General features: G+C 35.8%; 2 protein-coding genes and 1 long non-coding RNA gene across 3 annotated transcripts in view; 2 read left to right on the top strand and 1 right to left on the bottom strand.

Annotated features, from left to right (window-relative positions):
- The window catches only part of LOC109597165 (cytoplasmic polyadenylation element-binding protein 2), a 38,268-nt gene extending 30,635 nt beyond the window's left edge, over window positions 1-7,633 (top strand). The window contains exons 3-7 of the mRNA XM_020012804.2: window positions 1,631-1,681; window positions 2,677-2,993; window positions 3,055-3,265; window positions 3,325-3,617; window positions 3,930-7,633. Coding sequence (XP_019868363.1) covers window positions 1,631-1,681; window positions 2,677-2,993; window positions 3,055-3,265; window positions 3,325-3,617; window positions 3,930-4,046 — 989 coding nt within the window. The 3' untranslated portion in view covers window positions 4,047-7,633. The remainder of the gene's footprint in view (window positions 1-1,630; window positions 1,682-2,676; window positions 2,994-3,054; window positions 3,266-3,324; window positions 3,618-3,929) is intronic.
- The window catches only part of LOC126264239 (uncharacterized), an 81,972-nt gene that overhangs the window by 38,645 nt on the left and 31,121 nt on the right, over window positions 1-12,206 (bottom strand). The gene's annotated exons all lie outside the window — the stretch shown is intronic.
- Window positions 11,153-12,206, top strand: part of LOC109597168 (solute carrier organic anion transporter family member 74D-like) — a 33,681-nt gene continuing 32,627 nt past the window's right edge. Inside the window, exon 1 of the mRNA XM_020012806.2 lies at window positions 11,153-11,496. The gene's annotated coding sequence lies outside the window, so the exon portion shown is untranslated. The remainder of the gene's footprint in view (window positions 11,497-12,206) is intronic.

Below are 12,206 nucleotides of genomic sequence, written 5' to 3'. Positions count from 1 at the left end.
GTTCAAAAATAATTTTGGAGTTTTACTTGTAATAATACCATAAGAAATTAATTTTAATCAGGTAATAATAATATTTATATTAAAGAATTTTACTTTAATGAAAATGTTCAAAAATTATCTTGGTGTTCATAAGAAATAAAATTTAATCAGGTAATAATATTTACTTTAGAGAATTTTACTTTTACTAATAAAATAGTTTCTATAATTTTACTTATTTAAACTAGATTTTTTCTATGTAAAAATTTTAGACTAATAATTAAAAATGTTTTTGTGTATTGGTTATAGTAATACAATCCGATAGATAAATTTTAATCAGATAATTATATTTACTTTAATAAAATAATTTCTAGAATTCTACTTCTGTAAATAAGATTTCTTCTATATAAACATTTTAGACTTCTACATTAATTTTAGATTGTGTTATTACTTCTTAGAAATCAAATCATATCCAAATAAATAATAGTTACTTCAGAGTGTTTTATTTTATAATAGTAACGAGAATTGTACTACGTTATTAGACTTGCACTCTTAAAAATAAAACTCAGTGAAACTTAACCAAAGACTGCAAGTTTTTTGCTATATTTATACGTAACAAATAGCTTTTGAGAAAGCCATTATCAACATGCCACAAAACAATAAAATTTTCAATTTAATTCCTTGATAGAGAACGATCGTTTCTAAATTGATCAAATCAGTTTTGTGTCATCAGATATTGTTTCCATTCACTCGAAACCACACAAAAAAATGTACATACAAAAACTCAGCAAACAAGAATTGATTGTACTTTAACTTATAACCTTTTATATGAACTCTAATGGTAGTTTGTTGATAGTCGTAAAATTGATGGACTTCAAACTACTGTGAATGACCGCATTGAACAATTGCATGGAAAAAAAAATCAAAAGCTTAAATATTAGAAAACGCTAATAAGCGAAGACCTTCCCAAAACAAATACAAGGCAATATTTCTATAAATTATCCTTGATAAAAAGTTTTTACTATCTAGTTATGCGTCAATTACATAGCAACCGCAGTTTCGGAAATTGTGTCACCGTTTGCACAAGTTATTTAGCCTGTCATTGTGAGCCGTAATAAAGTTTATATTAATTTGTGTTTCGGTCTTAATTATAAAACAACACCTATTATGTAGGTGAGAAGAGTTACTGAAATTATTGATTACATTAAGTGTGCATTTTATACGCATGCTCCCCAGACGAATAATAATATCCACATTTTTTTCCACATTTCATCAAGGAAACCGCTTATAAACAATTGAAGAGATTAGATCGCATCAGATACCGATCAGATTAAAAATCACTTAAATGCAATTCCTTCATTAACATGTTGTAAGAGCATAAAATTCCATGTGAGAGATTAAAAAACTTAATTCGACTTTAATTGGACGTTGCTACTTTGGTCTGGTCTCGAGGGAGATTTTCATAAAGGCAAAGAGTTTTTGTTTGATTGTTTTTCTGCTGTTTTAAACGGTTGGATTTTCGCAAGTGCACTCGCAAATAAATGAAACGTTTTCACAGTAATATGCATAATAATCGCTGACTTTGTGCGTTCAAGTTTGTTCAAATTTATGTCATATGCCAACAGCCAATATAAAATAATACTTTTTGTTTCAGGTTTTATAAATTGCAGCACCAACACATTTCAATCGTTGCAGCAATTGCATGGTAAGACATTTGATATAACGTAAATAACCCTCGGAATATTGTGGGATTGGTAAAATTTAAGGTAATTCCAGAGTCTCCCTTAAATTTTGTTGGCCGACAACTAGTACAAAAAAACATAATTCATCCGGTGCACATTCCGTGAAACCGTCCCGAAGACATTTCCAATGCGGAGGAAAAACTTTGGTCCGTATTGAAATGTGGCGTGCTCCCGGGGTCTTTAAAATATTGACAAAACTGGAGCAAGAACGGCAATAAATCAGTGTGAGCCCTGATATAGGATCTACGCTGGTATGGCTAAAATGTTCTGTTGATTTGGCAACGCAGCCAGAACCCTGCTAAAAGGAAAACAGTTTAAAAGGGGTCGATGCACTACTTGCTCCACGTGCCGTCCTAAAATTAGGGTAGATTTCGGGGAAAATGCGCAGGCGTCCATGGTATTACATCAAATTATTTATTGCGAGTTTAAAATTCCATTTTTACGCCGCCTAATTTACATCGGATAAATTATTAATACGAATTGTTTGTGGGTCTTCGTAACGACAACCTACCACTTCCACTCAGCTTTACTACTATCGAAATAACGATAAATTTTTATAAAATGCTATTTTCGGGATGTAAACAAGATAAAACAATCTGTGAGTGATGATGAATATCTTAACATTGTCGAAATAAACTTAACTCCGACTGAGTTTAATACACATTACACTTTATTTAGTCACTTTTACTTAATCATATACATTACATTAGACTTACTAAGAAGTAAAACAATGAAAGTAATGATCTATTAACTTTATCTACCAGGGTCGCACATAAATTACTACCAGTACACCGTAATTGATTCATGACTTCTGCCTTTAATAGTAATATTTCATCATCAAATCAACGGTTTTCTAATTTAAAAATAATAAGTCTTTGCCAAACTTGATGTCCCAACACCCGGCCTACGTAACCAACTCCCCAACCATGAAATCGCTTCAAACTGTGCCTTCTTCCAGGAAAATACTTCCCCGGATTGGACGATCAGGCTGGCCCTGTTCTCCTGGAAGAGCCGTCCCATCTGGTGGACAACGCCTTGACTGGCGGCAACCAACCCCTCAGCTCACCATCAAGATCCTCGCCCCATTCCCAGGGCTCCGAAGGTGGAGAACGATTCTCCCGTAAGGTGTTCGTCGGCGGTCTACCGCCCGACATCGATGAGGACGAGATCACAGCCAGTTTTAGGCGTTTCGGCCCCTTGGTCGTGGACTGGCCGCACAAGGCCGAAAGCAAATCATACTTCCCTCCAAAGGGATACGCGTTTTTATTATTTCAGGTACGTAGCTCACACTTGATTCATTAATTGAAGGTGTTGCTGACTGGTGGTGTTGTTTCAGGATGAAAATTCCGTTCAGAGTTTAATCGATGCTTGTATAACCGACGAAGACAAGCTCTATTTGTGCGTATCGTCCCCAACAATAAAGGATAAGCCGGTCCAAATTAGACCATGGCGTCTCTCAGATGCCGACTTCGTTTTGGACGCGTCCATGCCTTTAGACCCAAGGAAGACAGTTTTTGTCGGAGGTGTGCCCAGACCATTGAAAGCTGGTAAGTTTGAGCTCGCACCTCCAAACCACACCTCTAACGGTTTCCGTTATTTGTTACAGTCGAATTGGCCATGATTATGGACAGGCTTTATGGTGGCGTGTGTTACGCAGGCATCGACACAGATCCCGAACTGAAGTATCCGAAAGGAGCTGGCCGCGTTGCGTTCAGCAACCAGCAAAGTTACATAGCAGCCATCAGTGCTAGGTTCGTCCAACTCCAACATGGTGACATTGACAAGCGTGTCGAAGTGAAACCATACGTTCTCGATGACCAAATGTGTGATGAATGCCAAGGACAACGCTGTAGTGGCAAATTTGCACCATTCTTCTGCGCGAATGTTACTTGTTTGCAGGTGAGTTTGAGGTGTAGGTCGAAAGTGAATTTGTTTCTTGTTTTCAAAGGTGTCCATTGATCTAAATTAAAATGATGCGGTGAACAATACTTTCATATAAAAGTCTTAAGAAACTTCGCCAACTTATTTACTTATTCCAAGTTCAATCTTGATTAGTTTTAAGTGCAAGTTAAATTGCAATATATCGGAAAGAAACTTCTTTATTGTCACCGTTTTTCCTTCCTCCTTCGCTTTCTTTCGTTACTTTCGTTTTCGCCCTTTTAAGCCGTGTCAAGGTCTCATTGATGAACTCATTGAGTGTTTCCATTTCAGTATTACTGTGAACATTGTTGGGCAACTATTCACGCTCGTCCAGGTAGGGAGTTCCACAAGCCATTGGTAAAGGAGGGAGCTGATAGACCTAGGGCTGTGCCATTTCGTTGGTGTTAACGCAGGAAATGCTAGCAGTAGTAGCAGCCAAGGAAGCAGGAATTGCTAAATCGGCACATTCGGTCAGTTGGTTGACTAAAAAATACCGGCAATCAAATGGATACTGGACGATTCAAACTAGAAATAACAAACGCGACGGTATTGCCCGAAAAATTAACATGTTGTGCAATTTTATTGTAGATTTTCAAGTCTTAACGTGTATTTCTAAGTATGTAACTTTTATAATTAGTTAAAATTAACGTATTTTTGAGAAAATTTATTGGGTGTGTAAAAATTGTTATAAATTGAGCAATATCGGCAACCACTCTCGCTACCATGTTGCTTTTTAGCTTATTACCATACTCGGCGACTTGGTGGTGGTGATCAGTAACCATTCGATTGTTAATAAAACTAAACTAGACTAACTTCACTTGGCTAGCGGTCTGCTGATTGCATAGGCATAATAATTATCTAGTAGCAATTACAATATACATATTTATATACGGAATACATGTTATGTAATCAATTATCTAACCAAATTCTGTATGGCGCCTCACGATAGCGATCTAACTTCCACAGCATCGCAGCAATCTAAGCAGGCCACTTTATGTATATGTTGGCGCATTGCAAGTTGATCAGGTGATGCGACATAGTCAGTAATTTTCAGGGTATTGTAAATACTAGTCTAATCTGCATATTGCTGCTCTGCCCTGGATGTTTTTCACGCTTCTGGCGACCACTTAAATCCCATGTACCTGAAACCGGCAAACCGGCGGTTTCCCTAATGTATTTCCCCCTTTAGCCCTTCACAACTTAGGTAATGATTAGATCCAAGAAGGTTAGCCCTTAGTTCATCTCTAACGAACAGGCGTTTAAGGAAGATGAAGTTGTGGGTTAAGCTTCTTGTGCTACAGGCAACATATCTGACTACATCAAACACTCAAACGCCAACGAGTCCATGATGGTCGGGCACCAAACAGCTGAAAATTTTTAGGTGGTGATGCTGAACCTGAAAATTTTCTTGTTGTCGACAGTCTTGAGATCTAGTAGTCTCGGTTCGCGATGGATGTTTCAATGAATGATGAATCTCTCAATTCGAAATTAAAACTAAAACTGACCAAAACAGCAAAATCTTATGATGATGATGGATGAACCTGTTCTAATGGACTAGACGTGTGCAAATTGGTTGTGGCTCGTTGGTTGTTGACATTTGAGTATGTGATAGAGGATGAATACGATGATTTTTTAGTAAATATAAAAGTGAATGGGTAAGATCGCCGTCGGTAACCCTGTCTGCTGCCTCTTGATATAAACCTTGGCCCTTTTCACTTAATCCTACTGATCTGAATGCTGAGAAGAAATCCTTTGGCCCTTTACGCTTCCTGCTTTTTGTCAGCCATCTTGCTATTTGCATTTTATACCATCCTTTATTTTTAATGTGTGATACCATAGACGTCTTAATGTATTAAAACAATTGCACGATATGTATAGTATATATTATTATATATAGTATCAGCTATTCTAAGACTTTGTATTTTTTAAATTTGAATTTTTATACTAAACTGTTATAAATGGTGATTAGTAAATTTTTGATGTGTGCAATAAATTTGCCCAAGCAGGCCATTGTAAATTGGCCATCTTGGCGCTGTAGAGTTTATCTTTAATTGTAAATCATTAAATAATTCCTAGGTAATTGATAAATGTGTGCTAAGTGACAAACTAATTATGAACAGACAAACAAACAGATCTTTCTACCCAGGTTTCAATCAAAGACTGGACTTATCAACCCAAGCACGCTAAATGTTATTATACAAGGTTTTTATAATGGTTGCTACAGTTAGAGACTTGGGAATGTTTGGCCACTCCCCATTATGTCAATTGTTACAAGTTACAAAGAATTCCGCGACATTCACAGAACTTGATTGGTGACATAGTGGGGAAGGTTTGTTAAAGCTTATACTATAACTATAACCTCCAGCAAAGGCTTCATTAACATGTTTCTGTAGATGACGAATGACTGATTTTTGCTCAATTCGACGAATTGTATGGAAGTTGGTAGGCATTTTTTAATGACGTACTGATTTATCGTAGGGGAATCATCATTTGGGGCGTAATTAAGTCTTTGCTGGAGATTGATCAGATCGGATTTGTACGTATTTTAAATAATTTGGTAATCTTGTTTCCGATAAAAATCGGTATAGGTGTAGATAGTGTATAGTGTTTATTTGTTATGATGGTTTTTATATATTTTGTTTAGTTGTTTTTTAGATAATGTTTTTAGCTTCCAACTAGTCAATGGTAGAGAAAATGTGTTGATAATGGCGTACTGTACTGTGTGATTGTCTGTTTATAGAAAATGTGATAAGACAATGTCATGCCAAAGTATTTCCAAACAAAATATAAACTAATACCAATATTTTATGAAATTGAATAGGATCCTTTGAACAGACTGACTGTTGGAGAAAATTTGGCTTGTCGCTAAGCATCCATCACACAAATGTAAATCAACCATCTACAATATGGTACAAAAATATAATGTAATGTAATGTCGATATGATTTTTAAATATTTACACTCCTTTTTCTACTGTTTGTATATTATTGCTCTCCTTACCAGTGGAGAAAAAAGCTCGTGGATGGGAATGAGATAAGACATTTGTATCAAATTCTGTAGAAATTTGTCGTTTTTATCTAATTATATATAACTTTTTATCCGTTTATGAGATTTATAAGTGAATACAACACAGTCAGTATCAACCTGACTGTCTTCATATTTTCATATTTTTAATATGTAAACTCCGTATTTATTGGAAATCTTTAAAGTTGTATATTTTTTACTTTTTATAACTGTTTTCAAACTTGAATAAGCTTTTTTAGTTATTTACTATTTCTAACATGATGAGAGTGTTGAAATAATATTGCAACTAAACCAACTGAAACAACCACCACAAGAACTGCAATCTTCTGAACTGTCCTCTCGTGGACCATCCCGATTTCGAGCGTAAACAGTCAAATAAAGACTTTAAAATGAACTCTCTGATGAGGGGCACTTTATAAATTGACGTTCTTGTCGGCATTTTTTGCAAGATTATTTCACTTGCAAAACATGCTTTAGATCAATAGCCAGAGTAAGGTTTCGTGTGTTGATCTAAGGGTGTTTTCCAAAAAAAAAAAAATGTAGTTACCATTAGTGCAATATACATCGGGCTGTGTCGACCATCTTCAAAACTTGATGGATGATAAATGAATTTTTGGCCCGATTAGGGATAGTCAATTGTTTCAGATTCTTATTGTTAGCCGTTCAGTTTCGGTTTTTGTCCGTTTAACTGATATGGCTTTTTGACTAGCACCAAAGTAGAATTAATTATTATTAATATTATTATTGTATTATTTTTTTTTGTAATGTGTATTTACAAAATATTTAAATTGTTTTTATAATTATTTTATACACTTTTATATGTTTGTTAGTCAATTTGAGGTAAGATTTTTAAAACTTCAATACCGAAGTTCCTCATTTACTATTTTGTTAGATATCAGACTTTTTATGTTTTTTATAAATATTATATAAAATATCAATTTGTGTTTATTTGATAAACTGCTGTTAAACTTCTATTTGTGCTTTTATTATCCTTATTCATAATCCTTTTTCTTTTTCTTTTTTGATAAAATCACATCAGTTTACAAGATTTTATCTGGTAAGTATTATTAAGTTAATTTTTGATAAAAAATAGTGAATATAAAAAATGTTAAATTTTTTGTTATTTAATGTTTCTGAAAATTAAACACATATACACTGTGTTTTTTTTATTATTGCATCATTTTGATCATTATATTTTAACAAATATATTATCAAAAAAAGTTTTAAAAACAATGTAATCCACTGCATAAATTAAACAGAACTTTTAAACCAATATTAAAACTAAACATAATTCTTTGGGAAATTAATAAAACAAAATGGATTAAAATAAAAAAAATCTCTACATTTTTCAAATCAGTACTTGGTTGGCTCTCCTTGTTCTACAAACAGTTTTCACCCTTCTTAGCACACTCAAAAATATTAAATGAATAAATTCGTCATTCAGCATTCTTGTCTAAGAGCATCAGCAAGTTTCTCCAAATTTTGAGGCTGATGGTTGTAGTCTTGTGAACGCTGGGGCCACTGCATCCGAGCAATGTCATGACTTTACAACGCTAAATTTATGTCTCCCACGATGAGGAAGGGCATTGTCCTCTACAAAAACGAAATCTGGTCCAAATTCTTGAGCAAATGGAAAAATAATTGGTTGAATAACCAAGTTGTGATGTCGTCGAGCATGCATAGTTCCTCTGTACAATGATTAGCTCCACGTGTCTCTTTCCACATTCAAAAGCAACAATTGGAGGCATGTTTTCCTCCTGATATCTCTCACCACGTTTACGCCATGTTCGAATAAGACTATCCGATGGTCATAATGTAATCTAGACTCATTTGTGAACGAACAATTACGCCATTCAGCTGCAGTCCATAGGTGGTGATCGTACGCCCATGCTCTGCAAGCAACTCGATGCTCTCTATAGAAGGCTATAAGACCAACTTTATACAACCTTCCTCTGGTGGTAGAAGACTTACAGTGATTCCAACGTCCACAAGAAACCTGGATGTAGAGAATGTGCGATTTCGTGTAGCAGAAATAATCAAAAAACAGTCCTGTCCTCTGGACGTAGCTCATTGCCCACCACCACCATGTCGTATAATGGTATTACCAGTTTGATGACAACTATTCCTCTTACTACACTTTGTCAGGTATTACTCATTTAAGCTACTTGTTGTTGACTCTGTTTAACAGAGGGTGAAGAAGACCATCAAAACAAGGCTATAAGACCAGCTTTATACAACCTTCCTCTGGTGGTAGAAGACTTACAGTGATTCCAACGTCCACAAGAAGCCTGGATATAGAGAATGTGAGACTGAGTGTAGTAGAAATAATCAAAAAACAGTCCTGTCCTTTGGACGTAGCTCGTTGTCCACCACCACAATGTCGTATATTGGCATTACCAGTTTGACGATAACTATTCCACTTACTACACTTTGTCAGATATTACTCATTTAAGCTACTTGTTGTTGACTCAGCTTACCATGTTCCAAAATTGCTATTATACTATAGCAGCAAAATCTTCAGCAGAAAATTAAGAATGAACCGAATAAAATGAGTTCAAATCCACAAAATATGTTTTTTTGGAAATAAAAATTTTATAAAAAATGCAATGTTGTTCATTTTTATGTCTATTATATATATCAAAACTAAAATAAATGTAAAATACCGTCTAGAGCTACAAATAGTCAAATTATCCAGCAATTATCACAAGGTAAAAGTCGAACATTAAAATGGTTTTTTTATACATAATTGGGTCACTGGATTTCTTATTTATTTAAAGAATAAAAAAAGAAAAAACATTCAAATTATTTAGTGTTTATTAATTTATGAAATTGTTATTAAAAATATACGTTTTTTCTGAGACTATTACAAGTTGCTGCTACATGTAGCACTCCCAAGTTGGGAATCCCATCTATTACACTCCGTACTCCTAGTTGCCTACCGCACCGAAGCCGTACGGAAACAAATCCCACATACATTTTTACATGGTCAGTTAAAAATACCACCATCTCTCAACAGCAACACGGGTTGTCTGTAATTTAGGTGGTCAACCTCGTTGAACGTTTACAAATCTGCCCTACATTTTTTAATTTGACACAAGTGTAGTACTAAATATTTCAATTAATTTAACTGTTATTGTCGCCCATAAACACTTATAATCAGTTTAAATAAAAATTTTCGCTCCGGCCCGTATCATTATTGGACCCAGCTGGACGCACAAGATTGCGGCATCCACTTTCTTACCGTTCAATTTTCATTAAACTAAATCGTACCGCAAAACATTTCGTCAATTGGTTGGTTGGTTGGGGCGTACTCGCACGACTGTCTATTTTAGGGGCCGCATCTTCTTCGGCTGGTCGTTTTATTTTTAGAAAAGTGTCAATTTTCACTGGGCTACAAGATGCAGAACTGCCGGATTTACGATGTCGTTTATGGGATCTAATCCGTTTTATGATGTACACTTTGTTCTATTTTAAACAGTCTAATTTAATTAGCATTAGCAGTTTTTGTGCTTAAGCAAATTTGTGTGATTTAAAGGTTTTTTCGGTCTTAATTATCTGTGTCACTTAGTTGTTGTTACAAATATAAATTTCCATTCGGTCATTTCTAACTGTTCAAAATTGACAGGGCATAAATTCTGTTGATTTGTTTATTTAATATTCATTTTTAATGACTCAAAAATGTAAAAGTTTCTTCTGTTTTTGAGACTTAATGTGGCTTAGATTAGCATCGAAGCTATTTAGATGATTGTCGAAGCTATTTAGACGTTTGAACCTTGTATGTGAGTGAACTCATTTATTAACGGACCCACTTTCTTAGTTGCGTGACGCACGAAGGTGTTAACGATCTTGTGGTGGAACCACTGATGTAAATGAGTCAAATTGGGTAGCCCCCGTATATTGATTAGTTATCAAAGCAACCTCCCATTGTTATGTGACCGGATTGCACAAAACGATGCGATTTTCAATGACTCGAAAGGAATTGATGATGATGTTGATGATGATTAATGTAATTTAGGTGTCCGATTAGACGTAAAAATCAATTGAAACAATTGATTGATGCATGTGTAACTAGTTGTCACGCGAAGTCCAAAGGGGTTAACGTACTGAAACTGAAATTAGGTGAGCCGTCCGGCCCTCGTATATCGATTAGGCACCCGGATAAGGAAAAGGTTTAATAAAGTGGATTGATTGAGATGAATTGAAGAAGTCCGGTTCTGGGGTGGGTGGCGGTGGTCGACAGCCGGACAAGCAAGGGCAGGGCAAGGGTGGCGAAGGTACGTGCCGAAGGCAAAAGGCGCGAGGTAAAGGCAAAGGCGACGTACGCGTCGGAAGAACGGCAAACCGCGAAAAAGGAGGAGGATTCGTCGGGCGAGCGTAGCGAGCGTAGACTGGTCGGGCGGACGGGCGGACCATAAACCCGAGCGTCGATGGCGCGTAGATACGAATGAGCGAATGAAAGAGAGCTGTGCACAGAACCGGGTACACTGTTCAAAATACGGACTGTATCGGAGAAAGTGTCCTCCGTTGCCCGTAGTTGTGGTGCCCGCCAGTGCTCTCCGTTCGGTCTATACTAAAACTATGCTCTTGCTCGTCTCATTTTGATTTTGCAATGTGTTGTGATACACCCCGATGTCTGTGACTTAGTTAATGCACCATACCCTACCACTCGTTCAGCTCAAGACGGGACTAATCAAAATAATAAACAATCTATTTATTGATTTAATCTTCTGTTTGTCTTATTTCTTCGCTCGTCATAATCACTCAAAATAAATATACCACCGCATCCACACCGACTACTCAGTTTATTTTACGACATCATGACTTCGACATAGCAGGTAAGATAATTCTTTTAATTTTGCTTTTACACCTAACCTTCTTTCCTTTCTCTTTCTACATCTAAACGAAACAGAAATCATTCCCCTTTCTCTGTCAAACGGACTCATTTCAATTTTTTTTTTTTTTACACTTTCGCACCGGCTCTAAAAACATTTTCAGTTTCGTCACCCCTTATTTGGTTTATTTATTGATTTTTACCGATTCGTTCCCAATTCCAATGGCACAATCGCCACACAAAATTAAAACTCACTAGACAACTTTTTAATTTCACTTTAGATTATCATTTTAGTTACAAATTTTGACCCAAATACACTCAACAGATACACACACACACACACACACACACACACACAGAGACACCGATTATAATTTTGTTGTTTACCCATCGATTGTGGTGAAAAATTTTCTGTTGCCAAAGTTCACGTGATCGTCGCCGAGTTTTAACCCGTCGTCGTTATTTTTTTCTTTACTGATATTTACATATTTACATTTTTAATTTAAACACGTAACATGTGTGAATTAGAGATCTATTTCGGCGTCCAACTTACGTACGTACGTTTCGCGCTCGTAAAAACTAGTTTACGTGCAAATTCGTACTTTTGCTCGTTACCTGGTGCCGAAAATTTTTCGTTTGTCATTCCCCCGGCACCGCACGCAAAACACATTTCCTGACGCCGACGAATGTGAACGTGAAATTTGATCGTTTTAC

The sequence above is a fragment of the Aethina tumida genome, chromosome 1 (assembly GCF_024364675.1).
Source record: "Aethina tumida isolate Nest 87 chromosome 1, icAetTumi1.1, whole genome shotgun sequence".
Taxonomy (NCBI): domain Eukaryota; kingdom Metazoa; phylum Arthropoda; class Insecta; order Coleoptera; family Nitidulidae; genus Aethina; species Aethina tumida.
This window is presented reverse-complemented; position numbering and strand designations above follow the sequence as displayed.